This window comes from Salvia hispanica, chromosome 3 (genome assembly GCF_029641045.1).
Source record: "Salvia hispanica isolate PSC_SH4W2 chromosome 3, Shi_PSC_v1, whole genome shotgun sequence".
Classification (NCBI taxonomy): Eukaryota; Viridiplantae; Streptophyta; class Magnoliopsida; order Lamiales; family Lamiaceae; genus Salvia; species Salvia hispanica.
The window spans coordinates 51527457-51543054 of NC_142694.1; the positions used below are offsets into that span (position 1 = coordinate 51527457).

General features: G+C 33.2%; 2 protein-coding genes and 1 non-coding gene across 6 annotated transcripts; all 3 read right to left on the minus strand.

Annotated features, from left to right (window-relative positions):
- Positions 1-402: 402 nt before the first annotated feature.
- LOC125211381 (uncharacterized) lies at positions 403-4030 on the minus strand. 4 transcript variants are annotated; one of them, XM_048111138.2, is made up of 6 exons: positions 3867-4030; positions 3509-3636; positions 2557-2630; positions 1430-2405; positions 764-1236; positions 403-677 (listed from the first exon to the last, which is right to left on the minus strand). In XM_048111138.2, the coding sequence occupies exons 3-6, from the start codon at positions 2625-2627 to the stop codon at positions 569-571; spliced, it is 1629 nt and encodes a 542-aa protein (XP_047967095.1). In that variant the 5' UTR covers positions 2628-2630; positions 3509-3636; positions 3867-4030; the 3' UTR covers positions 403-568. The 4 variants fall into 4 exon arrangements, with proteins under 4 accessions (XP_047967095.1, XP_047967096.1, XP_047967094.1 ...); XM_048111139.2 differs by having other exon boundaries at positions 3788-3878; XM_048111137.2 differs by lacking the exon at positions 3867-4030 and adding an exon at positions 3718-3860.
- A 5064-nt stretch (positions 4031-9094) lies between these two features.
- On the minus strand, positions 9095-9167 carry TRNAV-UAC (transfer RNA valine (anticodon UAC)). The gene has a single exon. It is a non-coding gene; the product is annotated as a tRNA-Val (tRNA).
- Positions 9168-12453: 3286 nt separating this feature from the next.
- Positions 12454-15582, minus strand: LOC148931046 (uncharacterized). The gene is made up of 7 exons (XM_089066255.1): positions 15311-15582; positions 14493-14571; positions 14177-14419; positions 13975-14101; positions 13549-13833; positions 13366-13473; positions 12454-12890 (listed from the first exon to the last, which is right to left on the minus strand). Exons 3-7 carry the CDS (start codon positions 14413-14415, stop codon positions 12576-12578), a joined length of 1074 nt encoding a protein of 357 aa, XP_088922381.1. The 5' UTR covers positions 14416-14419; positions 14493-14571; positions 15311-15582; the 3' UTR covers positions 12454-12575.
- Positions 15583-15598: the final 16 nt, after the last annotated feature.

Below are 15598 nucleotides of genomic sequence, written 5' to 3' on the forward strand. Positions count from 1 at the left end.
AAACTTTCTTTTTAAAAGCTACTATCATAACGACCGAATTTGAGGTTACATGATTAAAGTCTAATAGTATTGATTTTTAAACACGATTTATTATGTGATAAAACCTGAGTTAAACATTTTAAATCTAATTTATATGAACATGGCCACTTTAATATGTCTGTTAACTTCAAATGCTAAAGTTAGTTTTTGTATTATCTAAAGAATGTTTAGTTGATGTCTCTTTCAGAATCTAAATTTTGTTCAGATTCTGGTGCTGGCAAGAAGGAATATTAGATTTAATCAGTTTGATCAAGCTTATTATTTTTGTCAGTAATTATAAATAGTTGTTTCTGATTCTCCCCTAAGCCTAGGATGAGCTTCTGTAAATTAAAAAAGAATACTGTTTTATCAAGAGGGAGGTCCTGAAAAGGAACTTGTGTTTTTTTACATAAAATACTTTAGATAAATAATGCTTGTGACATTTTGCACAACAAGGCTATCGAAATTATAACTAAAATAAAAATAATTAAATTTTGATTTAGCAAAATGTATTTCTGCACCTAACAACCTAACATGTAGTTAAAAGCCTTTAGAATCTACAACAGAGAATGCCTGATCTCCAACACTTGTGTTTCCGAAAACGTCTCCTCTCAGCTTCTGTCATCCTCACTGGACTGGAATTCCATTCAGATTGTAATCTGCCCAAAAAAAGACAGAATCATCAGTTGGTAAGGATAAGAATCTCCACAAAGGAACCACACGAGCAATAGAAACATAGGTTTACACTGGGAAGGCAAAAGATCTGCCACTGGTTGCACTGCCATCTGAGCGAAGGGAAACGTTTCCAGAAAATGCTATTGGCCCTGAGTGTGTTATGTAACTGTCTGCAGAAAAGCTTGACTCCCCTGGATCATATCTCCTTAGACTAACAACTGGTCCATTGTCAGCAGCCCTATCATCCTTGCAGTCAAGGGACTGATCTAGAGCATTATTATTGTTGTTCATGTCATTTATGCTAGAATCCTGAGGTTGTCCTCTTTGCCTAGTATCTGAAGGAATTTCAGATTCGATCACCTCTCTCGAGTCAACAGGGTGTTCCTTAATGAGTTCTGTTTCCCCACTTGTAGCACCCAAGGAGTTGAAATTGAACGTTATGCTTCTTGTTTCCACCTGACTGTTGTATTTTAAGCTACTTTTCTGCACATCCTCCTTTGGCCTTGCTTCTGTTGATGTCGCAGCAGGACCTTCAGAAAACTGCTGCCCACAAAATGTCAATCTAGATTAGCTACATTTACAGCTTGCTGTGGATCAAATCATGCTCCTAATAATTTTTCTAAAAACTTGATCACAAATTCTTGATACTGTCTTATACTACTATAATATTGACCAAGTACAGGAAACTCGAAGAATATAACTGACAGTTAACATGATACTTTTAGCAAGAACAAACCTGATCTGGCAGCTCATTTCCATCAGCATCAAAAGCACTCAGAAAAGATCTGAGGAAACTACGAGTGCCAAATTCTTGAATTGGAAGAGTCTCATCTACAAAAGACTCCACATCCGGAGCATGCGTTGCTGTTTCGCTGGTCGCTCCAAAATCCATTCCATCTTCCTGTATCGATTCCTCCAGATAACAACCTGTGGCGGTATCCTTGAATGAAGATCTTTCTGACTGTGAATTTGGCTGGCCTTGGACAAGGAATATCTCATTGCTCCCCTGCTGATTAGCAACAACAAACTCTGAATCCTCCAGTGAAGTAGCAGCTTCTAGTACATTTGATATGAGAAATTCGTCTTCAACACCTCCAGTAGCCGCATGGTTGCTATGGTCATTCTGAGGATGAGGAAAACAATTCCCAGACTGACCATCCTCAACATTATCTATCAAAATTCTTCTGTTTGCAGGCATTCCCTCATCAACGCATATATCCTTCACAACATGATAATTGAGTTCCTTATAGCAAACTACCAACTCAGGTCGCTGATATTCCAGCACATTTTTATCCATATACAAATGTTTATCTCTTCCGAACAAGTCTGAAGCGGTAGCTACATACGGAGACATACAATCACTTGATTTATTTTCATTATCATGCTCTGGCGTGTTTTGCACTTCATCTTTAGCATTTGTGTCAGAAGATACTGAATCTATATCATCCTCCAGACTTTCCTGACGACAAAGAGGTCCATTTTGAAACTCGTCCCCTTTAAGGTGTCCATTTCTGTTTGTGGAAAGATCATCGTCAAGTTTAGGGTTCCAATACACCTCTGTGCCTTTTACATCAAAAGGTGAAGGATGGTCCGTTTCTTTACTTCGAACAGGCATGGGGTCAGAGTCCCTCCCCAAATATTTAGAGTCGTAATGAGCTCCATCCTGATTCTCCTTCATGATCATCATGTCTTGTGCAGCTGAGTCACAGACACTGTCACAACATATGCAGATTGATTAAGATCCTACTAGCAGGCAAGTGAAAAATCGGAAGTAAAATATAAAGTCTACATGAGCATCTACAAATGAGACATATGCAGTAGGAAATGTTCTTAATAACGTTTTGAAACAAATGGAAACTATACCAGTTTTCACCCTTCACATCCGTGGGAGAAGTTTCAACTTCAAGAATCCTCAGCAGTTGTGTAGCAAACATTCACTAGACAAGTGAAAGAACGTCAAAATCCAGCAAATATTCCCAAAGATCAGCATATAACTAAGGACCTAAGGTGAAACGTAGAAACTCCAAAAAATTATGTATCAAACGCTAGAACAATCTGTAAGCATTAACCACACATATGTATGTATAGAGAAATCACATAAATCACATACCTGGTCATATAAGCTACTCCTACAAGAATATATCTATCATTTATACTTTTACAAAACATACATTCACATAAATCTCCTGAGAACTACAGAAGCAATGAAAGAATACTCTGTATTTGAATAAAAAAAATAGTAAGCTTAAATGACTAAAAAATTAAATACTGCCTTGGAGCAAGTAACTATGAGAGCCTAAATGACTAAAAATTAAGCTTAGGATTCTAGGAACCTTCCATTTGTCTAATAGGAAGGAAAGGGACAAAAATAGGTTGCCACTTTTCAAAGGTAAATTGAATATTGCCTTGGAGCTGTAACTGTGCGCAAAAACAGGTAAATAATAGTAGTAAATGGAGAACTACATTCACGTAGGCAACATAAATGCACATAGAAAAAGATGTTAGCGTACACCTGTTTTGTCCATAACCAATTAAACTGGTTCACAATTTCAAAACAAGATCACTATCCAAGGCAGTGTCTATTATGCTTATACCGTTTTCAGTTTTCACACATTTCACAGCTAAAACTTTTCAACCAATATCTGTTGCTCGACTGCCAAATTCCCCAAAATCTAGCAGATTTAAGAACTCTTGCACACAGAAATTTCGATATAATTTTGCAAAATAATATAGAAAATTAAGATAAAACACTTAAAGATTACCGCATTAATGAACAAGCCTAAACGATCTGAGTGATATGAAGATTTGAAATCACCTTTTGTTTCGTGCAACCTCCTTCTACGAATTCGGCAGACGTCCTTCCTTTCCGTTGCAACGTTTCATTGGACCGATCAACCTCAAAAATACAGAATTCGAAAGCAAGGAAAAATTTCCCTATAAAAACTGAGAAATGGAGCAACAGCTGCGTAAATCCAACGGCTAGCAGGAAATAAAAGAATAATAAAGAGAGCAAGTAATTCGTACAGATGAGGTGCAGATCCGAAATGAAAGAAGAAAATAGGGAAATGCGTTAAGTTGAGAGCTAAACACATACATACGCGTAGGGATGTAGGTAACGTGTGTACGTGCGTAGGAATGAAGGAAGGAGAAAGAGAGAGATGAAAGAGCCTCACCTCACGCCGTTAAAATAAACATAACATAAATAACAACTGTATTTACAGATAGATGAGGCCTAGTGAAAGGCAGAGTGGCAGCCATCATCATCAATCCCTCGCCACTAACTAATACAGGTCAACTCTTCCTTTCTCTCACTACAACCTACCATGCTTTCTCTACCTGATTTTAGTTAATCATTTATTGACACACAAAACATATCCAACAACCTAATAAATGAGGCATTCGCGACTCGCATTAATTATGAGGTTTCTCTTTAACGGAACAACTTTTTCCGTTTCCGATATTTAACGGAACCTACAAGCAAAATGGAGTATTCATTTTATTATCCGTCAAATATTTTTCATGAAAATATAAAATTATAATTTAGATATTATTCAAATTGATTACTAATAGTTGTATCAAGCCTTTTATTATTGTTATTCTGATATACTAACGCATAGTCCTATTTTCAATGGTAACCATCTTATACTATCATGTGTTGCCATGGGGCTTTAAATTGGACTTAATCACTAAATGTGGAATATTTTGTACCGGATGTTATGGTGAACATTCTTAATTAATTTTCAGTCCACCGGTGGAAGATCATAAATAGGTGAAAATTTAATGCCATTCCATTAAAAGTTGGTAGAAATTATATATCCGATATGATGTACCCACAGAACGGAACTACTAATATTTGGTGAGTAATCACATAAATATATCAATTTGAGTTATGCAGGCTAAATTGATGCGGCAATAAGTAATTCAACCTATAAAGTTTGCGAACAATGTACTTTTACTTAACGATAGTAAATCCATAATCCCATATTTTTCTACTCAGCCAGCCAAATACATACTAGTACTAATTGCTAGCACACCATTGCAATTGGCAACTTGTGCTCACAACTTATACATGCACTAATGCACTCTCTATAATATTGATTACAAATATTGGCCATGTTGAGAATATTAATCGATGTCACATCATATTATTCGATTGACATTTCAATCCACCTGCTCGCAACATTGTCTACTCAATGAAATTTATTATAAAATCTAGGAGTATTTCTAATTAGATGACCAAATTGATGAAATTTGTGCAATATATACACATCAATATGTACTTATTAGACTTTCAAAGAACATTTGATAAAATTTTGTGGTATTTTGGACATAGGATTATAAAAAAAGCAACGCTAAAAATTCTTATTTGCATAAATCATGACAAGTTTTTTGCCTCAATATTATTAGCACATAGGACATGGCACTCTTTATTAGTATGTTCCACCTAAATATACAAATTATCATAAGATTTATCACACTCCTAAGAAATAAGAATTATTATTCTGTTTTACGTAAAATATATCTGTAATGTTGACAAGATTTAGTTTAAAAGCCAAGTCATAATGACATTGTACGTATATTTTTTATTGCAATATTGGGTTTTATTTTACTCTCTCCCTCCAGTCCCCAAAATTTTATCTCCTTTTTTCATTTTAGTACATCCACCAAAAATAGTCCATTTCTATGTTTCAATTTTTTTTTTACACATTACATGGTCTTATTGTCTGCTGATTATATATATATATATATATATATATATATATATATATAGAGTCCTATTATCCACAAATCCACTCTTAAAGACCGAACTAGAGACCAAATTAAGGTCATCCATTTTCTTAAGCTTGTGGTCAGGAATAATTTACAATTAATTTAATATTTTATTTAATAAAACTTTTTTATTTTATTTTTATTTTTATTTTTATTTTTATTTTTATTTTTTATTATTTTTTCTTTTTTTTTCTTCAATAAAAATTTGTCGGAGTAAAATAATGAACTATATTCAGTAAATAATGAACTAAATGAAGTATGTAATGAAGTAATTTTGACATGTTATTGAAATACATTAATGATACAACAAATTTTAGTGTTAAACGTAAACGGTAGTAATGAACTATATTCAATAAATAATGAACCAAATGAATGTTAGTAATGAAGTAAATATGACATTTTATTGAAATACAATGTTAACTGTGTTAAACGTCAAGCAGTTGTAATGAAATTATTACTTCATTCCATTAGTTTAATACTTCATCCCGTTAACTTATTACATTTTTTAGTCATGCTATTACTTCATTCCATTAGTTTATTACATCATTCCTTTAGTTTATGACTTCATCCCGTTAATTTATTACTTCATTCAGTCATGCTATTACTTCATTCCATTAGTTTATTACTTCATAATGTGTTATGACATAATTATCTTTCAGTTGAAGTGAATTCGGTATATAATGAATGCGAAAATTTACTTCATAACATACGTTCATTTAGTTCATTATGCAGTGAATACAGTTCATTATATGCCGTATTTACTTCAATCGAGAGACAATTATGTCATAACACATTCTGAAGTAATAAACTAATGAAATGAAGTAATAACATAACTGAATGAAGCAATTATTTAATTACCACCTCTTGATATTTAACACAATTAACATTGTATTTCAATAAAATGTCATATTCACTTCATTACTAAAGTTCATTTGGTTCATTATTTAGTGAATATAGTTCAATATGTGGTGAGTTGAATTTAGTTGTAGATGAAGTCAAGCGGAATATTTATCAATGCTGAAATCCATAGAGACCAAATCTGCCGGCAGCACCAAATCTCGGCGGCAGCATATCTCAACACCGACTGCCTCGATATAAATCGATCATCATCCAACATCGACTGCGGCAGCACACCCGCCTCATCTTTCCTAACCTCCCTCCGGCTTCCCTCCCCCCGCCGTCGTCTGCCCATTCACACCCAATTTTTTCCCCATCCGAATCCTTCCACTTCCTCACTGGCGGCGCAAGCTCCTGCTCCCTCTCCTTCCGCTCTTTCTCCTTCTCTTCCTTCGCCCTATCCTTCGCAACAGAAGCAGCAGTAGCAGCCTCGCCGTTCGGAGCAGGCTGCGGCCGCCCCGCCTTGAGGTCCAGGTTCGAATTCGACGGCTTCAGCCTCGCATGTGGAAGCTCCGGCAACGGAAGGGCGTCAATTTGGCAGGAATCGCTGGCATAGGTCTCGCCGAAGAATTTAAAGCGGAATCCGGTGCGTTTCTCCCATGAAGAGGGGGCATTGCAGCGGAATCCTGCCCCGGCAGTGGCAATGGACGCTTGTTGGGGTTTGAACTTGCCATTGATTGATTGAGAGAGGTAGAGAGCTAGCAAGCTACAAATGCATAGCTGCTTAATTAAGAACATAGCACATTAAATTTGGGGGAGAGAGAGGGGAAATGGGGAGTAGATCTGCGGAGATGGTTACGGTTTTAGAGTGGGCGTCTCAAATTGATTAAAGAGATTTCTCAAAAACGTATGGACCAGATATGGTCTCTAGTTCGGTCTTTAAAATTGGTTTGATATTGATTACAACTCTCTCTCTATATATACTTTAACTATTTTTTTAATAATCTATTCCTTATCAAAGTTGGATTAAAACTTGCATTGTTTCACAACTGTACATTTTAGTAGACCGGAGACTATAACATAATATATACTACTAATAAAAATAAAAAATAAATAAATTGTAAAGAATAATTATTAATTTCTGGTCATTAGGTACATGGAATGCTCGTGGTGGAAATGATGACCACGTTAGGAAAATTATTGAAAGGTCCTGCAGCCAGCATAATTCTACAATACTACGATATACAATTAATAATTGAAATTATACTGTAATAACTTTCAGAAAACATAAAAAAAAAATAAAAAAACTTGAATGGCAATATATGTTTGAGTTGACTCGTAATAATTTGATTAACCAACCTTTCTTCCAATTCACATAAAGCCTACCACAATTCTAGAGGCCCAAGTAACTGCATATATAATCATACAGATTATTTTCATTGCAAACAAAATACTCGAAGAGAGCGTATGAATTATTTAATGATTGTATTAATCATGTGTAAATTGGAGTTGGTCGGGTCAAATTTATATAGGTGCATAACTAATAAGAATATTACAATAGTAAAAAGAGGTAAACAACAGACACGAATCAAGGTTAAGGGAAAACAAGTGCCAAAAATTTCTGAAAGTCATACAGAAAATGAAGTCTTTGTCCAACACAAGACAAATTGCAAGAATTCTCGCCGATATACGAGGCACTTTTGTTAGGATAAATTGATGCATGATTTATGGATAGAAATGCATGGTCATGTTATCTTAGGTTGCTAACTATCTTAGATTGCTAATTGCTAGCTATGTCAACTGTTATAAATGTTAACACAAATACATTTGTATGTCAACTAAATTTTGTTAACACACAAATATCGCCGCATTGATATCTATAACATAGACTGCTGATCATATAGTTAGTATTTAGCAATTAGTACTAGTTAGCAACTGATCACATTCCTATAAATACATATGGACAAATTACATATCTACGATAGAGATAGACTAATCACTATTTTGCCTACAATTTTTTTTAAAATATAGATAGTAGTATACTTTTTACCGAATAATTTTATCTAGAAAAACATTACAGGTAAAAAATGTGAAGCTCATCAAACTATATACTTAATAATTTATTTTAGACAAAGTATATTATTTTCAACAATTTTAATTTGCCTGTAATATACTGTAGTAGTACTATATAAGTATATATTATAGTCCAGTGGTCAACATCCCGGGGGCTAAGCATCAAATGTTACATTTTTTTAATGTTTTTTTTTTCTATTTTGTTTCTTCGAAAGAGAGTAGTACTTCCATTTTGTTCACCTCTCGTTCCAAACTTTTTAATTGGGATTTAAAGATTCAAATTTAAATGTGATGATTGTTTAATTTAGCAGTATATATCTTCAAAATTAAGAATTGGCCTGCAGTAGATGCATCATGCACGTTGGTTGAAGTTCTTATAAGAGAATGAAAGCGGCAGAACCAACTCAGAGTCCAAACTAGTACATGTTAGCAACTAAAATTAGAGATCATTTTCCCTAATAATAAAACCCCAATTTCTCGTTCGGTTCATCTGGCCTACTATTATTCAGCATAACATTTCCGATCTTACATTTAAAAATAGGAATTATTCATATTTTAATGTTGTTATTGAACACTAATTTTTATTGAAATGGGAGGCTAAAACAATCAAAATGAAGTTTAAATTATCACAAGTTTAGCACAGCCATCATGCTAAGTAGATTTAGGCCCTCTTTGTTGGGCTTGAGGCCCAATACAAAACATAAGATAATAGCGATAAAAATGTTGCTACCCAGGATCGAACTGGGGACCTTCAGTGTGTAAGACTGACGTGATAACCACTACACCATAGCAACTTGTTGATCTTATCGTTCATAAAATATTAATAGTTTAATAAACAAACAATTAACAAGAGATTGTATACACATGCTGGTGCAAGTGATCCTCCAAAATCAAGGACACATATATGTTAGTAATAAAATAGCTGTTGCATGAGAAAATTGTTACTGCATGTAGTAATTGTAATGTTAAAAGGTTTCAGTTATGCCACATTAGTATTTTAACCCTTTATTATTAATTTTCATTTTGTTACTTATAGCTAGGTATTAATTCCTACTACTATTTTTATGATACTATAATATTTTGACCCTATAGTGTTCTTCTTACATCACTGGACTTTGTTGACTACAAACTGTATTTTTTATTATTTCACTTTTCATAAGAAAAATCTAACAAGAATACATAATTGGATACCTATTTTGAACTTCAAATTGAAATAATGAACTAAACACAAGATGACAAGAAATAGTATGAAGGTGATTAAGGGAGCAGCCATCGAAGAGGAGCACGGCCCATTATTTATTTGACATAAAAAAAATTTAGTTTGCTCAGGAAAATAAATCGAAAGCCCATATCTTTTTTATATAGGAAAAATGGAAAATCAAAAGCTTCTTGTCTTTTACTACCAAGTAAAAAGAGTGACTATATATCAACATGTAGTTTTTTTTATAGGGAAACTTTTTCTATGTAAGGATTTCATGGTGCCAATTGCCAAAATAAAATAAAGAATGTCTTATTTACGAATAAAATGATACACCCACTTAATTTAGTAATATGCGTCTTTACTTTCTTTTTTTTTCTAATATACAAGTTTTACTGTTTTAAGACTCGGTGAAATGAAAAGGAAAGACTCGGTGAAATGAAAAGGTTAGTGAAATATGTTTCGCTTGTATATATTATTTTTTAGAGTGAACTACATAAATGGTATCTAATCTTTCACTTTTGTACGCAAATGGTACCTGGTCTTTATTTTATATCGTTTTTGGTACCTATAAATCACATTTTTGATACCTGATGCAATTATCACCCCAAAATACCCTCTAGACAAATTCATTTTTCCATTTGTGTCATAAAGATATTTTGAGCATTGACAAAACTATTACCAAAAGTGATATTATAATATCTTCTCTCATTCTCCTCACTCTTTATACTATTATTATTAATCAATATTAATATTATTATTTTGATGTTATAAATTTATAATTAATTTGTTTTTTAATATTTTTTATATATACTTAATTATAATTATAGTTATAAATATACTTAATTATTATAATAATATTATTGTTATGTAAAAATTAGTAGTAATTAAGAAATAGTAATTATTATTTTATATGTATTAAATTAATAACTAATGAATATAGTCTTAATAAAAATTTAAAATTGTAAATTGTATTTATTATGATAAAGAGTTGAATATTTTTAGTTAGGTGTTTCAGCCCTAAAATGAGTATAAATAATTTAATTAAAAATATTCAAATGATTTAATTACTTTAAATAATTAATTTAATTAGGTGTTTTGTTATTGATTTATATTGTGAATGCAATTAGATGTATGTATAAAACACTAAAAAAGAAAGAAGAAAAAGAAGAGAAAAGATAAAAGAGGAAACATAAACTAAGGAGAAAAAAGAAAGAAGAAAGGAAGATAAAATACTACTAAAAAGAAGCAGAAAATGAAGAAAAAAGAAAGAAGAATAAACTAAAGAAGAAAAAAAGAAATAAGAAAGGAAGAAAACAAAATCACATATTTGGTTTTACTTAATTGAAATTTCCAAAAATATCCTCCATAACAAAATAATCACATGTTTGGTACCTAGGGTTATTTTTGTCACTGGGTACCAAAAACGATATAAAATATAGATCAAGTACCATTTGCGTGCGAAAGTAAAAGATCAGTTACCATTTATATAGCTCACTCTATTTTTTATAATTAAATACGTTTGGAATGAGTAAATTGAATGTAATGCTTACTTATTATTCACACTAAAAATGAAATGAGTCTTCTATAATAAAATTTAAAATAATAATGTTATTATTGGACGGAGGTAGTATAAGTAATTACCAAAGAGTTCATCAACCATGAACTTGATTCGAATCGAATACTTGACCTAGCCACTTGATGAGAAAAAGTTCAATGTTCTAGACACACTATACTATGCAATTTGCTTACTCTATGATCATTTAATGGAACGGCCAGGTCCTTATTTTTAAAGTTTATGTTACACGAGTGACGAGACAAATAAGTAGTCTTTTTCTCATGGAATATTATATGAAACAAAAAAATGTATGACTTGTAACGATTCATTTAAATTTAGAAGGAAATAATAAGTTGGAGTTGGTGGTTCAAAGACGATTAGAAAATTGATAGGATAAAATTAGAAATAGAATCATGCTACTTTTTTAATTCTAGAACAGTTGAATTATGCCAAAAGAAAATCGTTTCCGAAGATTTTGTTGTTCTCCACTTTGATATGATTTGTATGTATACATTGCTAAACATTTTTTAAGAAGTGATGTTATTAGTTACAACAGATGCTTCATTTTTGGGTTTAAATATCAAACTCGCACTAGCTAGTTGCAATAATTGAAATGAAGTATTCGATATTAATTTGTATCATGTTATCTTTCTCTTTCTCTTTCTAATTAGTGTTCCATAAGTTTCAAAGTAAAATCCCAATTAACCATTCTATTATTCATCAAAATGTATAAATTTCTTGAATAATAATTTTTCAAGACGTACGCACGACCCAGCCAGTTGACAAGTCTAATTAATACTACTAGCTACTAGCATCCTTACACTACAAAAAGTTGTTTTGCAAGCACCAAAGTGCTTGCAAATAAGCATATATGCTTGCAAACAGTCATTTTGCAAGCACTTTGCAAGCAAAAAAGGTGCTTCCCATTTCGTTCGTTGCAAAATTTGCAAGAACATTAGCAAGCACATCTTTAAAAATTGCAAGCACATTGACTAGTGCTCGCAAACTGGATTGCAAATTCTAACGGTCAAATTAGTACATTGCAAGCATTTTTTGCTCGCAAAACTTCCTCCAGGTTGTCGCCATATTTAACTTTTGCGAGCATTCACTGTGCTCGCAAACAATAATGCATTTTCTGAATTCATTTTGCAAGTACCACTGTGCTTGTTGTTCAGCATTTAAATTTTAATATTTTTCTATTAAATTTTTGTGATTTTTTAAAAATTAATATTAGGATTTACTTTTTCAAATCATAATATGAAATAACTCAATTGAATGACAAAAAATTCAAATTTTACATAGATACAAAATATTAGTTCACACTTCAATTCACACTTCAATTCAATCCCATTTTTCAGATTAAACAAGATTAGTTCAAAAAAATACTAGTTGTATATTGCATCCCCTTATAAACATGAAATCTCCCACAATTTAGTTCAAATCTATTTAAGCCACTCTTCCTAGGACTTGCTGACTAAGGACATTTACGAGCTCCCGCAATTCTGCGATCTCTTGATGCAAAGGCTGAACTCGTTGCTCGAGAAGCTCATCAACCTGCTCGGTGCTAAGGCCAGACGAGCTGGAAGATGAAGAGCCCGCAGTTGAGCTGGTAGCAAATGGAAAATACAACTTTGTAGCTTGCCCAGCTCCGGGGACCTGTTTCCTTTTCTTTACCCTCCCAAAAAGCTCCAGAAAAATAGCATCGTAATCTGGATCAATCCCTTCCTCACGCAACTCATCAGCCCTTGCCAAAACTCTCCTCTTCAAACAAAGATGATCTCATGAGCCAAACAGGTTTTATAAGCCAAACAGGTTTTATAATATCAATAAAATTCACTGAAGCTTAATAAAAATCTACAATCAGTAATCTACAATTTCAAATGACAAAACAAATCTCATGAGAATCCTATTTACAAAGAAGTCAGGCATCAACTGAATGACAAAACAAATTCACTGAAGCTTAATAAAAATCTACAATCAATAATCTACAATTTCAAATGACAAAACAAATCTCATGAGAATCCTATTTACAAAGAAGTCAGGCACCAACTAAATGACAAAACAAATTCACTGAAGCTTAATAAAAATCTACAATCAGTAATCTACAATTTCAAATGACAAAACAAATTCACTGGAGCTTAATAAAACTCAAGCAAGTCAGGCATCAACTGAATTCTATCTACAAAGAAGTAAAATTTCAATAGATCAACTGAATATCAACATGAAAGGAAATTACCTCAATTTCTTTGGCTTCTTGTGAACATAACTCGTGTGAGTCCTTTAGCCTATGAGTCTTGAGAAACAGGTCCCAAAAATGAGGGAGCTTTCCCTGGTTCTCTTTAGCCTATAAACAATTTTAATAAAAATTTAACAGTAATTAAAAATGTAAACAATTGAAACTGGAAAATACAATTCTTACCATTTTTTTGGCTGTCACATCAAATGCAACACAACCATTAGCATGTGTGGGAAGAGCCTTCTCTTTTCCCTGTCTGCGATTGTTGGAACATCTTTTGGAAGCCTTTATAGCATCAGCCGTATTCCATGCTTTAACATATTCATTCCACACGACCTCTGGGAAGTAGATTGGTTTCTGATTCTTCTTTTTCATTTTGCTGATGTAGTCGCCATACCTAGCTCTGCATTTTTTATTAAATGCATCTAACACGAGAGTTTGATCATACTTCTCGACGTTAGCATATTTCTGCACAAATAATAAAAGAAAAAGAGTGTTAGAACAACATATCAAATAAATAAATAAAAGAAAAGAAGTGTGTTCTAATGACAGTCAATGTAAATTCTAAAGACTATCCAATCAATGATGATAAATAAAGATGCATATTACCTTGAACTCCAGCCAATAAACACCAATGTGGTGCTTCTTAAGACTTTTCTGAAAGAAGGCGTCTGGGAGAACAATCTTATGGAAAACATCTCGACATATATTTGCTACATCTTTGGAAGGGGTCAGCCTGCACATCAATCAATGTATAGTTAGTAACTTTGAAAAAAATATAAAAATTCTGTTAACATATTCATCTTCTTACACTCCATTCTCTAAATCTATAAATTTTCTTCCGTATCGATCGGGGAGATCAGGTTGATCTTCATCCCCTTCTTCTTCCCTTTCTTCCCCTTCTTCTTCCCCTTCTTCTTCTGGTGACACTTCTGCGTCAAAAAGTGTGAAGAGATTCTCTATCTCAGGAGGAACGTCCTCTAGATCCTTAAGAGGAGTGCCACGGGATGAGGCTCCTCTACGTCGTCCGGTAATTCCTCCTCTAGGCATTTAACTATAAGTTCAAGCATAAACATAAGTTATGCAGATTTCTATAGCTGAGCAAATGATGTTACATTTTTTCTTACATGAGATGGGGGTGATTGGAGCCTGATACAAGTAAAACACATCCTGCAGCGACGGCTCAGCTACAATTCTACCACAAACCTACGTCCAACAACAAAAAGATATATTAATACATATGAAACATTATGCAAATACACCAATATCCAAATAGAAACATAAAACATAGCTTAATCTTCACAAAATGAAAGCTATCAAAGAGGAATACATGTAATAAACCCTATCTGTTACAGGGATCTTCCTTTATACATTTTAAATTCAGTTCAGAAAACAGAGATAGCATAATTACAATCATATACTACTATCATTGATTAGGTGAAGTGTTTTCATCTCGAAATAGGTTTATCTCTCCAGGAATCAGATGGACAAAGTAGAGAAATCCAGAAAATACACATTAAACACAAGTACATCAAAATCCCTTGCTTTCTCACTCACTTCTACCATGTAAGGATGGAAAACCCCCTGAATTCAGTATATCACAAAGTTTCCGCCAGAATACACTAATTGAGTTCCAAACAAGTCAGCTTCAAATTTCAATACCTCGCAAATTTATCATTCCAAATTTTATATATATGAGCTCGAATTCAGAGAAACCTCATTACAAATACACAACAAAGAGTAGACTGATATGAGAAGAAAAACAAAGAGTAGACTAATAAAATTTTATAAGCTCTCCATTCATAGAAAATAGTTTATATGCATCAGATGTTCCACATATAAATTCATTCTTCCATCTGATCTCGAAGAAAAAAGCAAATCAAAGTATTGCAACTTGCAGTTTGTTGAACAGAGGTTAGGCGACAAAGAGGAAGAAGATCAGTACCTAGGTCTCCAATGGCAGAGAGGAAGAGGCGGTAGCAGGCGGATTGAAGTGGTCGAGCGACAGAGGAAGAAGTGGCGGTAGCTGCGCAGCGACGGCGGAGAGGAAGAGGGGTAGAAATCACGGACTCGCGCTTCAAAATCAAAAAATTAAACAGAATTAAGAGATTTTGGCAACTTGTGGATCTACCAAATCGAAAATCAATTCAAAAATCAAACAAACCGGAATCTACCAAATCAAAATCAAAGACGAAAATCAAAAATCACTTGAATTAGGGGTTTTTGGCAACTA

Bases quoted from the DNA above. Each gene is read 5' to 3' on its own strand.
- LOC125211381 (XM_048111138.2), bottom strand. From the start codon at position 2,627: ATGTTTGCTACACAACTGCTGAGGATTCTTGAAGTTGAAACTTCTCCC. The intron at 2,406-2,556 runs GTATAGTTTCCA...ATGTTGTGACAG, and splicing joins GATGTGAAGGGTGAAAACTG to TGTCTGTGACTCAGCTGCAC. The intron at 678-763 runs GTAAACCTATGT...TTTTTTGGGCAG, and splicing joins AGATCTTTTGCCTTCCCAGT to ATTACAATCTGAATGGAATT.
- LOC148931046 (XM_089066255.1), bottom strand. From the start codon at position 14,415: ATGCCTAGAGGAGGAATTACCGGACGACGTAGAGGAGCCTCATCCCGT. The intron at 14,102-14,176 runs GTAAGAAGATGA...ATTGATGTGCAG, and splicing joins ATAGATTTAGAGAATGGAGT to GCTGACCCCTTCCAAAGATG. The intron at 12,891-13,365 runs GTAATTTCCTTT...CTTTGTTTGAAG, and splicing joins AAGAAGCCAAAGAAATTGAG to AGGAGAGTTTTGGCAAGGGC.